Source organism: Mus musculus, chromosome 16, assembly GCF_000001635.26.
Source record: "Mus musculus strain C57BL/6J chromosome 16, GRCm38.p6 C57BL/6J".
NCBI lineage: Eukaryota > Metazoa > Chordata > Mammalia > Rodentia > Muridae > Mus > Mus musculus.
Genome location: NC_000082.6, coordinates 18,220,497 through 18,239,072, shown reverse-complemented (window position 1 = coordinate 18,239,072; position 18,576 = coordinate 18,220,497). Strand labels below are relative to the sequence as shown.

The window sequence follows — 18,576 nt, the reverse complement described above, 5'->3', positions numbered from 1 at the left end:
ATCAAATGATAATGCACATACTTACAGACAGGCAAAAGAAAGCCCTGACCTGACTGACTCATTGTGGGCTCAGGAGCTTCAGCAGCCCCACCTCACAGGGCAAGACCCATGGTGGGGTCTGAGTGCATTAACAGGACCTGCTCTTGCTTTGTAGCAGACTGCCAGTAACACCTACCAGAGTCTGGATATTTATCTGTTGATGCTCGCCTTATTAAACTGACCCTGTTAAGTCTGACCTTGTCCTTTGCAGGGTGTGCTTACAAATGCCTGCCTGCCTGCCTTTCTCCTTTCCCCTCCCCTTTTCTCTCCTCCCTCCATCTTTCTCCTTTCTTCTCTTTTTTTATTTTTGTTTTTTGTTTGTTTTTTTTTTTTTTTTATTTTGAGACAGGGTTTCTCTGTGTAGCTCTGTCTGTACTTGAACTCCCTCTGTAGACCAGGCAGGCCTCAAACTCAGAACATCTGCCCAATGGGATTAAAGGTGTGTGCCACTACAGTCCAGTTTAAAGCTTTAAAGAAATTTAAGCTAGCATTCAAAGTCAGCTTTCATGGTGACATTACCATATAGACATGTACTTTATCATACTCACACCTCCCTCGTTGCCCATTCCTGCAAAAGCACCTTTTCATTCCCCAAGCTGCTCTCTAAAGCCAACTAAAGGCTGTTTCTTGGTTTTCTCCATCCCAGGAAGAGATATGTGTATGTAGTGGGGCCTGATGTAGTAGAATTGAGACATTGGCTACAGGTGGCCTTGGAAGAACTGTCCACGGGCCCTGGACTGAGGATTCAGGTTCAAGTACCCTTTACCTTGTAGTAACAGGCAAATGAACCTTTGAGTGGGGTAAATGCCCTTAGGGAGAGGACTTTATAAGTAGGACGTCTCTTCCTATGACCAGTGTTTGGCATTTCTCCCCATGTATCTGCAATAGAGGAGGATGGCTGTGATGGCTCTCATGGCATAAATCCTGGACTCAGACCCAGAAGGTTTCCTTCTATTCTGCAAATACAAACTGGCTAAGGGACACTGCTGTCCTGTGCTCAGGTTGTATTCTGATGTACATTCAAGGAAGTGGTTCATACTATAGATGGTGTAGCCAAGGAAGACATGCATTGCTTCAAGTCTTGAGTGCCCCATTGACAATAGTTTGGAGGAAGGACATCAACAGGTAACTAGCCTGGTATTATATCCTGACGCAGAGACTGAGCCAAGTAGGGTGGAGTCTTAACAGGTTTTAAGACTGTAAGAAACAGATGTAGTGAGCGTGGTGGTGCACGCCTTTAATCCCAGCACTCGGGAGGCAGAGGCAGGTGGATTTCTGAGTTTGAGGCCAGCCTGTTCTACAAAGTGAGTTCCAGGACAGCCAGGGCTATACAGAGAAACCCTGTCTCGAAAAACCAAAAAAAAAAAAAAAAGAAGAAGAAGAAGAAGAAAAGATAAAAGAAACAGATATATCTTATCCATGGGGGCATTCCAAGACTCCCAGTAGATGCTGTAAACTTAAGGGGGTGCCAAGCCCTGTGTGTTACTGTGCATACACACCTGTGGCAAGTTTGGAAGTTGACATAGTGGAAGGTTCAGAGTAATGAAGCCAGATACACTGCAATAGAATCAGGGATATTGTACCTTACTATAGGGCTTAGCAACCTCAGCACAGGTTCCTAAGTTCGCTTCACAGGGCCTCTGGCATCACTACTGCTGCACTTTGGGGATACTGAGACAAGAAAGCTACAGCGTGTCAAATGAGGAAATAGGGAAGCTGAGGAGTTCACACCCAAGGCTGATGAGAGCAGCATAGTATAGTTATTAAATGGTTAGTGTGAGATAGCCTCATAGCCCAGGCTGGTGGCCCTGAACTGGCTGTGTAGCTGAGGATAACCTTGAATTTAAGATCCTTCTAAGCCCTGTGGTGCCGTGCCTTAATAGGCCAGCATTCTACCAAACTGCTGCATCCTGACCATTTTAGTTTCTTGTTACATAGCTTGGCTAGCCTAGAACTCACTATGTAGACCAGGCTGGCCTCAAACTTAAGATCCACTTATCTCTGCCTCTCCAGTGCTGGGATTAAAGATATGTACCACCACACCCAGCTTTTTAGTTTTTGAGATGAGTTTCACTGTGTAGCCAAGGCTGGTAGTCTCCATGTCTCACTCTTCCAAGAGCTGGTATTACATGAGTCACCACACCCGGCTAATCGTACACAAATCTGAATTATTTATGGACTTCTATTTAATAACTGGGTTGTGGGTAGCTGAAAGCATGGAAAGTCAGCACCGTTGTGGGGAGTGCTGCTTTATACCTCCATCTCAGTCCCTCTGCTGTGCTGGCTGCCACTCTACATTCCTGTTTCAGGCCCTCTGCGGCTCTCCTAGGCTGTGTGTTCCAGTGGCTCCCTGCTGCCTTGCCAGCCCTATTCAGGAAGAAAGGTACCATATCACTCTGGGCTCTGGCCTCAGCAGCTACATCTGCCCCACCTAAAACTGTTTTGGACTCTCCACGACCAGTGTTTGCTATTTTCCTACAAGACTGTGGCAGTAGTGTGGCTGCCTTGGTACCCTACATATAACATGAGAGTAGACTTAATCCCAAAGGAACTCTGCAGTGGGGGAGCTGTGAGTCGTGGAGCCTCCTGTGGGCCCTAGAGGCCCTAGAGGTTCTGAGCGTTCTATGTTAGGGGCTGTAGGACAAGATTAAAGTCGGGCGAATTTAACTGAACTGTGTGCCTAATGCAGAGGGCCAGCTGGATACTTACTTACCTGAGAGCGGAAAGGAGTTTGTATCCACTCTGCTCTCCACTGTGAGGTCACATCACTGCTATCTTACCAACGCTGGAAGACCCTGAGCTACGTCTTCTGGCATGGAATGACCAACAGGACAGAAATCTGAGAGAAAATCTATCACTGTTTATGCTGTTGAAAAGCTGTTTCTACATTAAGGCACTCGACCCTGAGCTGTGGGCGAGCCAAGGAGTCCCAGGCCTACAAGCAGTGTTGTAGGGAGGAGGTGGCTGAAGGACTCTGGGTTATGGCTCTACAGAAGGAGATAGCAACAACCAAGGGAAGAAGGCTCCCACTATCTTGGTCTGGGGAGGGGTGGACGATGGAGAAGAGCCTCCGGACTGGGGGCGGCTCTGGGGGAATCGTCAGCCAGCACCCTGTTCAGGCCCTGAATAAGCTTCCAAAGTAAATGTTGCTGCCTTGTGGAGTGGCTAAGGCAAGCAGTGGGGTTTGACCATGTTCTTACTCAAAACATTAAAACTGATCTGCTAGGGGAAGCCAATGCAGATGCCTGCAGCATCCTTGGAGGGCCGGTCCACCTTAAACAGCTGCGTCCTGGCGCGGGCAGGTGGGCTTGCTCGCGGGTGGGTGGTGAGCATGCGCAGCCTTTCTAGTCAAGGCCAGAGCAGGGTTCAGTCACTTTCCCTAGGACACCAGCTTTCCGAAGGCGTTCCTAGGTCTCTTACACACGGCCTCAATCAAGCCTGCGGCCTGAGCCAGGACACAGAGGAACTCGGTGACCTAACTCTTAGTGTGTGGAGGGCTGAGAACTGGCTAAGGTTTGGATAGCCATGATACCCCTACCTTGTCATAGAAATCTCGCTCACACCCCAGTGACTGCCAGGGGACCTTCAGCCTGTCCCGGGACTGTGATTGGAGAGCATGTAGGCCCAAGAGAGCTCCCGGGTTAGGGCCTGCGGTAGCAAGGAAAAAAAAAAAAAGGAAAGAAAGGAAGAGACAGACAAGAAAGAGAAAAAGAACATGCTTTCCGTTGTCCTGTCGGTCCAGATGGGCGCTGCGCGTGCGTGGGGTGTCGGGCTACCCCGCAAAAGAGGAGTTGGCCGCCCGGCGCTCCACCCTCAGCCCGCCCCCGCCGCGGCCCTGCCGCCGGGTCCACCTTAAGGGGCGCGCTGACATCAGCGCGCCGCCGCCGCCCGTGGGGTGGGATTTCCTCCACTGCCGCTGCGGCGGATCCTGCGCCGCGTCCAGCCCGCGCGCCCGACCCCGGCCCGACCCGGCCGGCCCCGCCCGCCCGGCCCGGGGAGGGATGCGGCGGCGCGGCGCCCAGGATGCCCCGCAGCCCCGGGACGCGCCTCAAACCCGCCAAGTACATCCCGGTGGCCACGGCCGCCGCGCTGTTGGTTGGTTCCAGCACACTCTTCTTCGTATTCACGTGAGTCGGCGCCGGGTCCAGAGCCTGGTAGCAGCGGGTGGGGGTAGGGAGGTTGGGGGTGGGAGCCGAAGGGGCGCACGTGCCCCACGGGGGCGGCGGTGGGCTGGGCGGATTAGCAGGTTGCGGCGAGGGGCTGCGTCCCCGGAGCACGGACAGGTGAATGCCTGCCTCTGAGCGTTCTAGCAGGCCCTGGGTGTGGTTGCAGCCTTTCATTCCCTCGGGGCTTTGAAGGGGGACGCGTGTCACCTACAGACACCAACCTTCCTAGGGGGAGGGGGGGAGTAGGAGCTGTGAGCCCCCTCGTCGCGGCCAGCATGTAAAATCAACTTATTTCTGTGTTTCTCAGCGTAGGTGTGGCCTGCCCCACAGCCGTGACTGGCCACTACAGCCTACTCAAGGCCCTCAGCCCTCCCTGAACACAACACTGAGAGGCTTCTATCCTACACTTCTAAGTCTGGAGCACAAAAGACCTCAGAGGCTAGGCTGCCAGTCGTGGGGAGGGAGCACTCTTTGCCAGCCTGGCACTAGGCAGCCTCAATTTCTTACCCCGGGCTGGCTCATAGGTCATGGGGTTCTGAATCTCGGACCACTCGTTTCTTTCTACAATTCCAAAGCCTTGACACAACTCAGGTGACCAAAGGGATGGCCATTTGTTTCCAGGTGTGACAGCCCCAGGTGTAAGTGAGCCTGAGCCACCCTTTCCACTTTGTAGAAACATATAGCAGCCTTTGTAGGAGTCTGAATTCAGTGCCTGTTGTGGGAGGAGAGTCCTTACCTGGAGGCTGGGGTTGGGTATGTGCCACTGGCTGCAAAGAGCAAGTTTAAAAAAGGCCTGTGTGGACGGGCTTATTTCTGGCTCCAGGGAAAGTCTGTGTTCTTGTCACTCAGATGTTGTGGATTGTGGACTAAGGAAGGGCTTGGGGAGCTAAGACTGGAGGGGACATATCTTGGAAAATTCGGTCTTCCAGAGGTCTTGAGTGGGGTTCTGTTTCAGTGCAGAGAGGGTGTCACAGGGACATTTCGATGTCTTTTAACATAACTCTAAAATTAAGACATGCAATATGGGAATCAAAGTTTTAAGAGAAATTAAAATCCTCTCCCCCTGCTTTCTCTCCTCAGAGAATGTAAGTAGTTTCAGAGGATTCAGAGGACCCAGGTGGTTCCTGGAAACTTGACTCTGCCTCAAGCTTTGGTCTCTGAGGTTGCTACCGTTTTTTCTGGGCAGTGCTTCCTCTGTGTTCTTGAAGCTAGTGTTCTGGGGCTGTGCATGTGGGTGCTCTTGAGGTTTGGGGTTCTCTTTAAGGGACAGCTACTCTGACTTGAACTGGCTCTGCAGTTGGCATGACTGGGGCCCTGTTCAGTCTGTGTGCATCCTCATCTGCCCCTTGGATGAGTTCCTGAGATGTGGGTATTGCTGACCTGACACTCAGGTGGCTCTGTTCTCAGAAGAGGCTCTGCTGGACAGCTGTGCTCGTTTGGGCAGTGCCAGGGTATAGGCAGGTCTGGTGGCCAGCCTGGAGTAGGTGTCTTTTTCAAGATAGAATCCCTGTCCTCTCATTGCCTCCCTCCTGCCCTGTTTCTGGCTCCGTCCACTGACACCTCAGACACCAAGAAAAGGAAGCAGTCGCTCAGCCTACCTTTGGGGCCTAGATCGGGTCCTGAAACTTTACCTGGCGTAAGTGACCCTTAGATCTCCTCTTTGTGAGTCTGAACTGCTTCTCTCAAGGTGCGGAGGAGAATCTGGTCAGTCAAGAAGGGGAGCCCGCCGGGCGGTGGTGGCGCATGCCTTTAATCCCAGCACTTGGGAGGCAGAGGCAGGCAGATTTCTGAGCTTGAGGCCAGCCTGGTCTACAAAGTGAGTTCCAGGACAGCCAGGGCTATACAGAGAAACCCTGTCTCGAAAAACCAGAAAAAAACAAAAAAAGAAGGGGAGCCCAAGGGCTGAAGGACCAGGGGCTCCTTCCCACTCACCAAGAGAGTAATTGGCCCAGCAGACATCCAGGCTTTTCTAGAACAGACTGGGGTAGGCAGGGTGTGAGATTTGGGATGAACTCCCTGGAGGTAGGATGGGAGAGTGAGCTCCTTTCCCGGGAACCCTCCCGGCCTTGTGCTGGTTTGTGTATCTCTCTCTGTGGTACAGTGCTAAGCTGGGTTTGGTGTTAGGATGGGTCCAAAGGCTTCCTCCAGGCCAGGAGAATCCACTTTTCAAAAGGACATGTGTGGTGGAGGCTGGGGATGGCTAAACCTAGAGCTGTGTTAGGCCGTTTGGGCACCTAGAGTGTTAGAGCTGGATTCAGGAGGGCCTGAGCTCTCTGTGTGGTTAGAAGGCGTGGTGGAGCATGCCTTTAATCCCAGTAGAGGCAGAGGCAGGCGGATTTCTGAGTTGGAAGCCAGCCTGGTCTACAGAATGAGTTCCAGGACAGCCAGGATGGTATAGAGAAACCCTGTCTTGAAAAATAAAAAAAAAAAAAAAAAAAAAAAAAGAAGCCCAGACTGGGACAGTAGACAGTCTGTTTCTGGCCCCTGGTAGCCTTGGGGACTGGAGCATCATGGGAGGGAGACTAGGTTTGAAAACTGTGAGTTCTCCTGCTAGGGTGTCCTGCTCTTCTGAGCCTGTTACTCTTCCTGTCCAAATGTCTAGGGATAACATAGGTGGGTGTAGTTGCTTAGTTCTCCACAGTGCCTTGGATGTCCTTGGATGAGGGCGAGTGGTTGTTGTTGGTGGCCCTGGGTGCCCCATAGGGCAGTGATCTTAGACAGTGTTAATGAAGAACTTGATTAAAATAAAATGTCTGAGTAAAAATTTTCCATTCCACATTTGGCTTTTGGCAGATATTCTGTCCCTGAAGTCACCCCCTTACTGGGTGGTGTCTCTCTGCTGGCCTACGTGGGCCTCCAGACCTCCACTTGGGTGGGGCACATAATGATGGCTTGTGTTCTTGCCTGAGTTACTGTTGCTCAGGATGCATCTTCAGACCTTGGGTGGGCCAGACAGTAGTGGCGCATGTCTTTAATCCCAGCACTTGGGAGGCAGAGGCAGGCAGATTTTTTAATTCAAGGCCAGCCTGGTCTACAGAGCGAGTTCCAGAACAGCCAGGGTTACACAGAGAAACCCTGTCTCAAAAAAACTGAAAAAAAAAAAAAGACCTTAGGTGCTCAGAGCCCGTAGCTAGGAACACATGTGTACACTCACACACACATACCCAGTCCTCAGCAGGGCTTGAGCCAACCAGCAAAGAGTCTTTAGGAACGTAGCAGGTCGTAGCCTGCCTGCTCATTGAAGGCCAGATGCCTGTACAGGCCACCCTGCTCCAGCTGGCCCCCTGGAAGCAGTGTAGGGCTGGCCAGGTGTGTCTCATAGGCTCAGGCTGCAGAGGGTGGACTCTACAGGCAAGCACTAAAACTAAGTAGAGGGCTAAGCACACAAGTACCTAGTGCTCCTGCCTGCAACATCTCTTGGGAAAGCTGGCATGTCCTCGAATGTTCTCCTGTTTCTTTGTGTGTCCTCACACATCCTTTCAGGCTTCAGTGGTCCTTGTGTCTGCTTATGTTTGCCATGTGTGCAAGGCAATGGAAAGCACACAGAGGCTTGCCTGAGTCCCATGGTAGTAGGCAGCTGATCTGGGTTATACAAACCCGAGAGGAGGGTACCACCTGGGTGTCTTCACAAGTGTCCACATCCACATGTCTCTGGGCATGAGCAAATGTGCAGGTGTGTCTAGATGGTGTGTGGGCCCACAGTGTCTACATGCAAGTCTTCCTGTGTGTACATGTGTCTGCAGCTGTTCGTTGTTCACTCATGTGGAATAGTTGTGCTTTCATATGGTTGTGAGCTGTAAGTTTGTGCTTCTGTGCCTTTGTGTATGTGTGCCCATGTTTCTGTATGTGCCAGTATGTGCTGTGCTCCCCCACAACCCTGTCCTTGCACACAGGCTTTCTAAATGTGGACCTTATGCAGCACCCAAAGAGGACCCAGGTCAAGCCTTAGGAGCTTAGAGACAAGGACAGTGACTGGACTCGAGCTCAAAGTGTATCAGGCCCCCTGACACATAGCTGGCGCATGCGCGTACACACACACACTCCTGGCTCTGCTATGTTTATGCAGGCGGTGCTTGCTCATGTTGTACAGAGGTTGTCCAGTACCTTAATACTACTGAGGTGCCCTACCAGTGCAAACTGCCAAACATAGCTCAGGACTGCCCCCTTGCTCCTCACACATCTCACTCAGGGCAGCTGTCTAGCCCAGGTGGTCCGCTAAGGAGCTAAAGAGGCAATACAGAAATACAGGCCGCCCGGCTTGGATAACGCTCCAGTCCTGGGACTATCCCCTTTCTATACATAGGCAGTGTACTTCTGAGCCAAGCCCAACTGATGACTAGGGGGTAGCCTGGCCCCAATGCCTGTGCTCTTCAACTTCTTGTTTATGAGAAGGACAGCAGTTGTGTCCACTTCATGGCGAGGAGGAACCGGAGTCTATCCGAGCCTGGTCTTCCCATGTACACCCCCACCTGCTTCCTTCACACCTGTCTCTCCTCTTTACAGCACCCCTGCAACCCCTCACTACTTCTTGCAGGTGGCACTAGCTTTGACATTATGCTTTTGACTTTGTAGCATGAGGTCTGAATTTTCACTTTGTACTAGTGTGGAACTAACCCCTCTCATCGGACACCCAAGTCAGGCTAGAGGGCACCCCATCCCTAGAAGGCTTGACTGCTTCACTCAGAGGTCTCTCCCTACCTACCAAGTGCTTCACCGCTGGGCTGTGAGTCTCATCGTAGGGTGCCACTGTAGCTTTGCTGAACAGCATGGATTGGAGGGCACAGACATGTTGTCTGTGCTGTTTGTGTCAGAGATGGGGAAAGTAGAGTGAACGTTCCAGGCTACAGGTTGGGTCCCATCTCCTGCTGGACCCTCATGGGTGTGGCCTGTATTGTCATGCTGTATGTCCATGCTGGTCCGGGAAAGAAGATGGGGTATCATGGCTGGTGGCCCCATAGAGGGTGCTGCCGTGGGAAGCAGGAGCTTTAAATAGCCTCTTGCTTTCCACTAAAAATAGTTCTGCTGCCATGGAGGTGGTTGCTGGGGCGGCGGGCCTGGCTCCTGGCCAAGGCAGGCGTGGGCGCACAGTGTGGACTGTGCACTCGGGTGGCGGGTAGCTGCAGGCTCTGCAGGCGGCCACCATCACTCCATCTTGCGGTCAGGGCAACCGGGAGAGAAGCCCCACTGGTCTGGCTCCACAAATGACCAAACACAGGCAGGAAATTAAACCCCTGTGTGTACCTCCCCACCTGTCTCAGCAGCCAGTGACACAGAAGGAAACACAGACTCCTGGGACCAGAGGAGCTCCTTGAACTCTGGGTGGACTTACGTAGCCACTGCAGAGTCAGGGCTCTGCGTGTCTCTGTGGAGGGGATTCTGGTGAGGACAGAGGCAGATGTGCAGAGCTCTTACTGTGAAGTTACAGAGATACACCTTCTGGAAGGCCTCTTGGGAAATGGGGTCAGAAAGGAAGCCTTGGCTCCAAGTGCTGTGGGCTGGTGAGAGATAGAGTGTGTGCTTTTCCAGCGTTTTAGCTCTCCTGTGCTACCACCTGGCAAACAAGGTAACAAACCCAAAATCAGGGTCTGCCAGGACTAGAGCTGCACCCTACAGAACAAAGGAGGATGTGCCCAGCACTGGCTGAAGCAGGGTTGTGCCTCTCCATACCTCAGCAAGTGCCCTGCTGTCCGCACAGCTCTGGCATGGCCTGACTCTAGCTGCTGGGTAGCATACTGGCCAATGAATTCCCACTCCTGTCTGGGGCCCTCAGGAGTACGGTAGCCTGGGCAAGTTGCCGGTAGGTTGGCTTAGCTGTGTGGCCACCCCAATCCTGTGCCCTAGGCTAATGGACCTCTCATAATGGAGTCATTTCCTCAGCTGTGACTTACGTTCTGGACAGTAGCCCTGGGGTTGCCAGGGTTGAAATTAGTGCAGGGAGCTTAACACTGAGCAGATGGACACAGCCAAGGCCTAGTGATAGCTAAGATCTATCTGCTTGTGTGCCTGCCTGGCAGTGGCCTGGTGGGCCCAGAAGCATACATATGGCTGCGTCTCAAAATTCTGACCTTGCCTCCTTCACATCCCTGGTTCTCTGCCCATTGTCCATTGTAGGTGCCCATGGTTGACAAGAGCTGTGTCTCCAGCTATTCCTGTCTACAATGGCATCCTCTTCCTCTTTGTCCTGGCCAACTTCAGTATGGCTACCTTCATGGACCCTGGAGTCTTCCCCCGAGGTAGGGCCCTGTATGGGGCAGCTCATCTGCTTCTTGTCACTAGAGTGTAAGTGGCTGATTGGGGATTCACAGTAGGTGGGCTGGGCAGAGATTAGAGAGGTCCTCTCCAGCTAGGAAACTCACCTCCCTGTACTCTTGCCACCCTACTGGTCCTGATGTCCAGCGGACGAGGACGAGGACAAGGAGGATGACTTCCGGGCCCCACTGTACAAGAATGTGGATGTGCGGGGCATCCAGGTCCGCATGAAGTGGTGTGCAACGTGCCACTTTTACCGTCCACCGCGCTGCTCACACTGCAGTGTCTGTGACAACTGTGTGGAGGTGACCACCCCTGCCCCTCCCCACACCAGTCCCTGTGCCCAGGTCCTACCCTCCATGCGTTCTGACACACTGCCCCTGCCAGGACTTTGACCATCACTGCCCCTGGGTCAACAACTGCATTGGACGCCGCAACTACCGTTACTTCTTCCTGTTCCTGCTGTCACTCAGCGCGCACATGGTGGGGGTGGTGGCCTTCGGCCTGCTCTATGTGCTCAATCACTCGGAGGGGCTGGGAGCCGCCCACACCACCATCACGTATCCTTGTCTTCAAATGGCCCAGCCCTCGGCAGCATATCCTGGGGGGTCAGTGGGTACATGGGGTCTTCCGGGAGTGTCGCTGTGCTTAGGCGAGAGGGGGCCACAAGAACTGTCACTGTAGTGGGGGGAGGGAGGGTCTTCATGTTCTTGCCTCAACTGTTGGCCTTAACAGGCCAGCATGGCTGTCATGTGTGTGGCTGGCCTTTTCTTCATTCCTGTCATCGGCCTCACTGGCTTTCACGTGGTACTGGTCACGCGGGGCCGCACCACCAATGAGCAGGTGCAAACCCTGTGGGCTGGGTCTCAGGAACCCTCATGTGAGGTTGCTTAGGTGGCTGTGGGAGGAGGGGCTTGGTGTGGGGCCATGGCTGCCCATCCGGCTGCATACTTGTGACCCATGGACACTGCAGCCACTAACAACTCAAGGTCTGGGCATGCTATAGCTTCCTGCAAGGGCAGGCAAGGATACCCTGGGTATAGGGGCGCCGTTGGGCCCGCTTTGCCCATGCTGCCTCCCATGAAGACCACTTCTAAGGACCCCACCTACCTTTGCCTGTCTCCCTGCCTGTTCTGGGTGGTCAGGCTGGCTGAGGGGACCCATGTCCACAGGTGACTGGGAAGTTCCGCGGGGGTGTGAATCCCTTCACCCGAGGCTGCTATGGGAACGTGGAGCACGTGTTATGCAGTCCCCTGGCGCCCCGGTGAGGCCCGGCCTGGGCAGGGGGACAAGAGGCCTGTTCTGGGTGTGGGGTGGGCAGCCTCGGACCCTCAGCCTGGTTCCTTTCTGCTCTGGCTAGGTGGGGCTGGCCCTGCCCTTGTATGTTCTGGCCTGTTTGTCCGGCCACTGACCTTTCTACCCTGGCACAGGTATGTGGTGGAACCCCCCAGGATGCCGCTCTCAGTGAGCCTCAAGCCACCCTTCCTGAGACCTGAGCTCCTGGAACGAGCTGTGCCCCTCAAGGTCAAACTTAGCGACAATGGGCTGAAAGCTGGCCGCAGCAAGGTGGGGTTCTGGACTGGAACGGTAATGGTGTGTGAGTGGGACTATTGGGTGTAGGGGTGGGGACAGGAAGAAGTAAAGGGACTGGGAACGCTTTATGCATGTGTCCAAAGCCACAGGAAGATGGATATTAGAGCCACATATCTAATTCCAGCACTCGGGAGGCAGAGGCAGGTGGATCTGTGGGTTCAAGGCCAGCCTGGTTTACAAAGTGAGTTCTAGGACAGCCAGGGCAAAACAGAGAAACTCTGTCTTAAGACTTCACCCACCACTGCTCCCTCTTCCTTAGTCCAAGGGCAGTCTAGACCAGCTGGATGAGAAACCTCTGGACCTGGGACCTCCACTGCCCCCCAAGATAGAGGCTGGTACCTTTGGAAGAGATCTGAAGACCCCAAGACCTGGCAGTGCTGGTGAGGTGGAGGGCAGCTGAGGAAAGGGACATGGGCTGGCTTTTGTGTCACTCCGTGACTGTGGTCCCTCTTCTCAGAGAGTGCCCTATCAGTACAGAGGACCAGCCCCCCAACACCTGCCATGTATAAGTTCCGGCCAGCCTTCTCCACTGGTCCCAAGACACCCTTTTGTGGACCTAATGAGCAGGTAAGTCCAGACTCTGCCTCTAGGAAGGACCTCAACTCTGAAGATAGCCCTACTATGGGGGGGGATCTGCCCCTGGAAAAGGTCTGTCCCCCGGGAGAGCCTTGTTTGGTCATGGTGTCCTGTTTCCATGCTTGTGCCCCTGACAAGGCCATACTTGTCACAGAGGTGTCATATGCATGCTGGCAGGACTGCATCCTGTGGGTATGCTGAGCTGGGGTCTCTTGGAGGGGAGCAGGTAAGACCATCTCGGCCTGGCATCTCTGCTTCTGTACTGGCATTGCCCGCAGGCCAGGAGGGCAGCTTCCCCCTCTAGCAGTTAGGATGTCTGGAATTCCATCCTTAGTCATTCTGTGAGGCCCACGGGAGCCCTCAGAAGAATTGGAGGTTTGTTTGAGAAAGCACGTTTATTTTCACGAGTTAAGTACTTCTTTGTCTATCACTGTGGAACAGTCAGCAACATGGAGCAGCAGCCTGTGGAATGATCCAGAACTCTGAGTGTTCCCAAAGCTGCTCTCCTTCTAGAGGTTGCCTGAGAGACTAGTTCCACACACCCAGACCAGCTCTGTCCTGGGGACCTCCTTACTGTAGGCCATTGGGTGAGAGAGAGCCTGGGCACCGCCTGACAAGGGTCCAATCCTAGTGACAGTGTGGTAGCCCTGCTGCCCAGCAGGAGAGTTATATACATTAGAAGGATGGGCTTTGGACACCCTGTGCCACCGCCTTCCTAGGACTGACTTTACCCCACAAGGATCTTATAAGGCTGCTTGAGTGTGCCAGGGCAAGTTATCCTTACAGGCTTTGGAATTAGAGGGGCCTGTGGCTCAAGTCTAGTCACAGAAACTAAAGAAGCCCCTCTACCTGTGGCTGTGGCTGCGGCTGCGGCTGCGGCTGCGGCTGCGGCTGCGGCTGCGGCTGCGGCTGCTCTGGCTTGGAGAAGCCCAAGACCATAGACCTGTGTCTGGAGAAACTTGCCCTGGCCTTTTACTACAAAACCCCAGTGTTGGTCACCTTAGGAAGGGTCTGTGCAGCCTGTTAGTGATTGTGGGTAGAAGCAGGCTCCACACCAGCTTCCCTTTGGAGATAAATTCTGGGATCACCATGCCAAGTCTTCTGTCCCAACTTCCATCCATAGTAGGCCCCTGCTTCCATGGCTGCTGTAGTCACAGCCTCAGAGTTCTTGGTGCTATGGGGTCAGGTAAGAGGTGAGGTGTGTACAGTAGTAAGAATACCCTGTCCTCCACAGGTCCCAGGTCCTGACTCCCTTACTCTGGCAGATGACAGCACCCACAGTCTAGACTTTGTGTCTGAGCCCAGCCTGGATCTCCCAGACCACGGGCCGGGTGGTCTGCGTCCTCCCTACCCGCCCTCCCCACCCCTCAACACCACTGATGCCTTCTCAGGTGCCTTGCGCTCCCTGAGTCTCAAGGCTGCCAGTCGGAGGGGTGGGGACCACATGACCTTACAGCCACTGCGCTCTGAAGGTGGGCCCCCTACACCTCACCGTAGTCTCTTTGCTCCTCATGCACTGCCCAATCGAAATGGCAGCCTGTCATATGACAGCCTACTTAACCCTGGCTCACCCAGTGGCCACGCATGCCCCACACACCCCTCTGTTGGTATAGCCAGCTACCATTCACCCTACCTGCACCCTGGGCCATCAGATCCACCGCGGCCCCCACCCCGCAGCTTCAGCCCTGTGCTGGGTCCCCGGCCTAGGGAACCCTCTCCTGTGCGCTATGACAACCTGTCTCGGACCATCATGGCCTCTATCCAGGAGCGCAAGGACAGGGAAGAGCGTGAACGGCTGCTGCGCTCCCAGACTGACTCACTCTTTGGCGACTCTGGTGTCTATGATACACCCAGCTCCTACAGCCTGCAACAGGCCAGTGTGTTAACGGAAGGCCCCCGTGGCTCTGTCCTGCGTTACGGCTCCAGGGATGACCTCGTGGCCGGGCCTGGCTTTGGTGGTGCCCGCAATCCTGCCCTGCAGACGTCATTGTCCTCGCTGTCCAGCTCCATGAGTCGGGCACCTCGGACATCTTCCTCCTCCCTGCAGGCTGACCAGGCCAACAACAATGCCCCAGGACCCCGGCCTGGCAGTGGTTCACATAGGTCACCTGCCCGTCAGGGCCTGCCTTCCCCACCAGGCACCCCCCGATCGCCCTCCTACACGGGCTCCAAGGCCGTCGCCTTCATCCACACAGACCTCCCGGACCGGCAGCCCTCACTGGCTATGCAGAGGTGGGTGCCCAGGAGTGTAGATGGGTTTCCCCATGTAGGACCCGTCATGACCTGGATTTCCCAGCTCATCCTGGAGACCCCTAAGTTGTCTGTAGGGACAGTACAAGATAGCTGAGCCTAGTTCCCCGTTTGGAAAAGTCTGGCCCTGGGTGCAGCATGCATGTGGGAAAGAGACATTGGCATGCTGAGCCAGCACAGACTTCACTCAGAGTACTCCTAGAGCTAGCTTCACTTGGGTGTGTGAACTCCTACCTTTCCAGGCATGCTGTCCCTTCCCTGGTCTTGATACGTGCTCAGCATGCTGAGACAGGGGGATATTGCCTCACCACAACACGTATATTGAGCATGCAGCCCCAGATTAGCAGGGAGCCTCCATGCTTAAAAGTGGGGAAGGGCAGGTGGGAGCCAGGCACCTGAGCATGGGCTTCATTGTTTTGGTCTCAGGTGAGCCCTGGGAGCTCTTATTTAGGCTGTGTGGCTACAAAGGTTCTAGGGCATCCCTCATGGGAACAGTAGCAGCTCTGGCCAGGCCGGGGAATAGGAGTGTCACCCGATTTTCCTGAGAGACTAGTGAAAGAGCTGTGTGTCCGCTGCTGGGCTTCCCAATTTCAACTGCAGGGAGGGCCCAGCAGCTCAGGCTCGCTGCTCTTTGGCTGATCCAACTGGGAGAGATCAATGAACCCATGAGGGGGACAGAAGTTCTGGAAATGTCTGTCCTGTGACAGCATAATCCTAAGGACAAGGACACAGGGCTCCAGTCCACACCTACATGTGTCCTACTGCCCACTGTACTGTGTTCACTGTATGTGCATGTGTGTATATGTGCTTGTTTTGATGCAGGGATCACCCTCAGCTGAAGACCCCCCCAAGTAAGCTTAACGGGCAGTCCCCAGGCATGGCCCGTCTGGGGCCTGCTGCCAGCCCCATGGGGCCCAACGCCAGCCCTGCCCGGCACACGCTGGTTAAGAAGGTGTCCGGCGTGGGTGGGACTACGTATGAAATCTCGGTGTGAGAACTGACCACCACTCATCTGCTGTGATGCCACGGGGACCAGGACCCCCCGCAGTAGCTCCCCAACCCTATCAAGTTCTCTGCCCCAGGGAGGAGGCTCCCCAAGCCTGCTGTGGACACATCAACAGGAAAGACAGCCTTGCCTCCACAAGCTTGAGCTCCGGCCTCTGCCTGTTCATCTACTTACCTAGTACTCACAGGGCAGATGGGTCCAAGGCTGTGGGCTGTGATGGGCACCTGGACTGCCTCCTTCATCAGCCAAGCTCAGCCCTGCATCCTATTGCCCTCATTCCCTAAGGCCAGTCCCCAGCAGTCCCATGGGCCCACCCACTCCTGTCTGGATGGGTTGCTCAGCCCTGTTCTCCAGCTGCTCCTAACTCACGGCCTTTCACTGACAAAGCTGGTCGCTTGTTGCTTGGCAAGGCCTGTGCTTTGCAGGGAGCATAACCCTGGCCTGCTCCGGGTTGGGATGCATAGATGAACGTACGGACAGATACTTGAGCGGTAGCAGGGGTCCCAGCTCCCTCTGTTCGTGTCTTGCCTGGCTGGTGGGTTCGTGTCCCTGTGTCTGTATGCTGTGCTGCCGTGCCACGTCTGATGTGTTAGTGCTCGGCTGCCACTGTTCTTTCATCAAAGCCTTAACTTCTGCTTTATGCTCTTGTGGGAGGTGATGGGGGGTGGGGTCGGCCAGAGCAGAGAGGGGGCCAGATGCTGCCCGGGAGACCAGTGGGGCCGAGAGCCCCCTCCCTCTCTCTCGGGCCTTCCCTGCCAAACTGGAGAATCCTCACCCCAAAGCATCCCGGGTTCCCAGCACTGGCTTGGCCAGCACAGCTGGAAAGCACATCAGGGCGGGTCCATTCGTCCCCTGGCGTCAGGGGCCTGAGTAAGCACATGGCAGCGTCCGCTTGCATCGTGTCTGTTCTATGTTTTTATATTTACATCTATATATCTATAATTTTATTAAAAAAAGGAAAAATCATTTTGAGCCTTTCCTTGGGCAAGGCTGTGGCTGTGGGTACAGGGGTGTCTCAGGAAAGGGGTTGGCCAGCTGGTGCAGGGTGGCATGTTCCTCTTGGACAGCTCTGCTGGCATTGCCAAGTCAGGCCTAGTTGGTAACGAATGGACTTCTGCTGGTGAGTTGCAAAGGTGTCTTACTCCCAGTCTGTGTCATGCCGGACGGAAGGGTGTTTGGTGAAAGGCTAGGACCTCAGCTGCCTCCTGGGACTCTGAGGTACCAAAGGGCTTGGAGCAGCTATATAGTGGAGGCTGCACATGAGGCCAATGCCTGGCCGAGAAACCTACAGATACTACTATACTTCTTCCCTGCCATATGCCAAGGGAGGAATTAGGGAGTGTCAGGAAGAACTCAGAGCAGGGCTGGAAAGGGCTAGGGTAGGTCCAGAGTTTCAAGAAGGGGAGGTGTCCAGAGCCTGGGGCCCCTTAGTTCTACCCACTGCTGACTTCCACCTTTCTGCTTCTCTCTCATGGATATCGGCCAACAGGGGGCGCATTGGCAGCTGTAGCCGTGGATGGGGGTGGCGTGGTACGCCTAGGGGGACTCCTGGCCTCCACCTATGCCACCTTGGCCACCCTGAGGATCACCCGCCGCTGCGGGCCCCCTGGAGCGTGGCTGCTGGGGCAGCCCCCCGTGGGACCATTTGTCGGCTACATTCTGCTGCATCCAGCCTTTTCCCCAGCCTCTCAGGTCCCTAACAGGACACTAGTAGGTGGCTCTAGGGCCATGGACAGTCTTCTGGGGACCCAGAAGACGAGGTTGCTGTAGAGCTTTGGAGTTGGGCTGGATGTAGCCTGGAGATCCCTACCCCGTTCCCCGTCAACCAGCCACATCTTGACTGATCAGTCTGCCAGGGTCCACGACCCTGTCTCCAGGTGACCTCAGGAAGTCCCCCCACCTGCTGCAGGGGTCCAGTGCCCCAATGGGGGTGGCCTCAGAGCTACTGGGAACCAGCATGACCTTTACCCCAACCTCCTTACCCCTTCCAAGCACTTTAAGCCACTTCCTCTAGGGAGCCCAGGCCTCTGTGGGTTGGGCTGGGGTGGGGGTCTCAGGTCACCGCAGGTTACTGCACTCCTCCACTCAACCCCAAGCCCCTGAACAGATGCCTTAAAGTCCTGGAGCTGCCAGCCAGCTTGGTGCACCATGAACCTGGTCCACCCGTCTCTGCCTCTTGCCTGCTCTGACCCACCTGGGTCTTCTGCAGCCAAGGGTGATACCTCTGGGAATACCCAAGCCTGTGGGCCTGGATACCCCTGGGAGGAGTCAGAACAGAACCCCTGCCAACTCCTCTTTTCACACAGGGGCTGTGTCCTGGGGGCTACTTCTGGGCAGCAGTTATGTGTCTCCCATATGGGGACAGATCACAAACTGTTTTCTGTTGTATAGGATTTCCCTCCCTCAACTTCCCTAATAAATTTTTTTTTTGTTCACCTCCACGGCACTGCCCAGCAATGTGAGTCCCCTGATTTTAGCCTTGGACAGTGCCAGGAGGCTGAGTTAGACAGGGACAACGGTTGAGGGGTCAAGAGTCCCTGCAGAGTTGACAAGGTAGGAATGGGTCAGCAGATCCAGGACTCTCATTTCCACGGTCCCTGGGAGAGTCTGGTCCAGGGAGCATTGAGGACCCTCCTAACTCCCCAGGTTATCTAGGGAAGGCCACCCTGCCACACCCTCAAGCTCCAAGGCCTTTAT

The 18,576-nt window shown here is 54.7% G+C and overlaps 1 protein-coding gene across 3 annotated transcripts; it reads left to right on the top strand.

Annotated features, from left to right (window-relative positions):
- Positions 1-3,919: 3,919 nt before the first annotated feature.
- On the top strand, positions 3,920-18,325 carry Zdhhc8 (zinc finger, DHHC domain containing 8). 3 transcript variants are annotated; one of them, NM_001379019.1, is made up of 11 exons: positions 3,920-4,166; positions 10,317-10,438; positions 10,602-10,759; positions 10,842-11,014; positions 11,195-11,297; positions 11,627-11,718; positions 11,885-12,020; positions 12,307-12,427; positions 12,505-12,614; positions 13,858-14,855; positions 17,369-18,320. In NM_001379019.1, exons 1-11 carry the CDS (start codon positions 4,063-4,065, stop codon positions 17,577-17,579), a joined length of 2,328 nt encoding a protein of 775 aa, NP_001365948.1. In that variant the 5' UTR covers positions 3,920-4,062; the 3' UTR covers positions 17,580-18,320. The 3 variants fall into 3 exon arrangements, with proteins under 3 accessions (NP_001365948.1, NP_742163.4, XP_006522287.1); NM_172151.4 differs by having other exon boundaries at positions 3,937-4,166; positions 15,696-18,320; XM_006522224.4 differs by lacking the exon at positions 11,627-11,718 and having other exon boundaries at positions 3,937-4,166; positions 11,190-11,297; positions 17,369-18,325.
- The last annotated feature ends 251 nt before the right edge of the window (positions 18,326-18,576 follow it).

Bases quoted from the DNA above. Each gene is read 5' to 3' on its own strand.
- Zdhhc8 (NM_001379019.1), top strand. From the start codon at position 4,063: ATGCCCCGCAGCCCCGGGACGCGCCTCAAACCCGCCAAGTACATCCCG. The intron at 10,439-10,601 runs GTAGGGCCCTGT...CCTGATGTCCAG, and splicing joins CCCTGGAGTCTTCCCCCGAG to CGGACGAGGACGAGGACAAG. The intron at 12,615-13,857 runs GTAAGTCCAGAC...TGTCCTCCACAG, and splicing joins TTTGTGGACCTAATGAGCAG to GTCCCAGGTCCTGACTCCCT.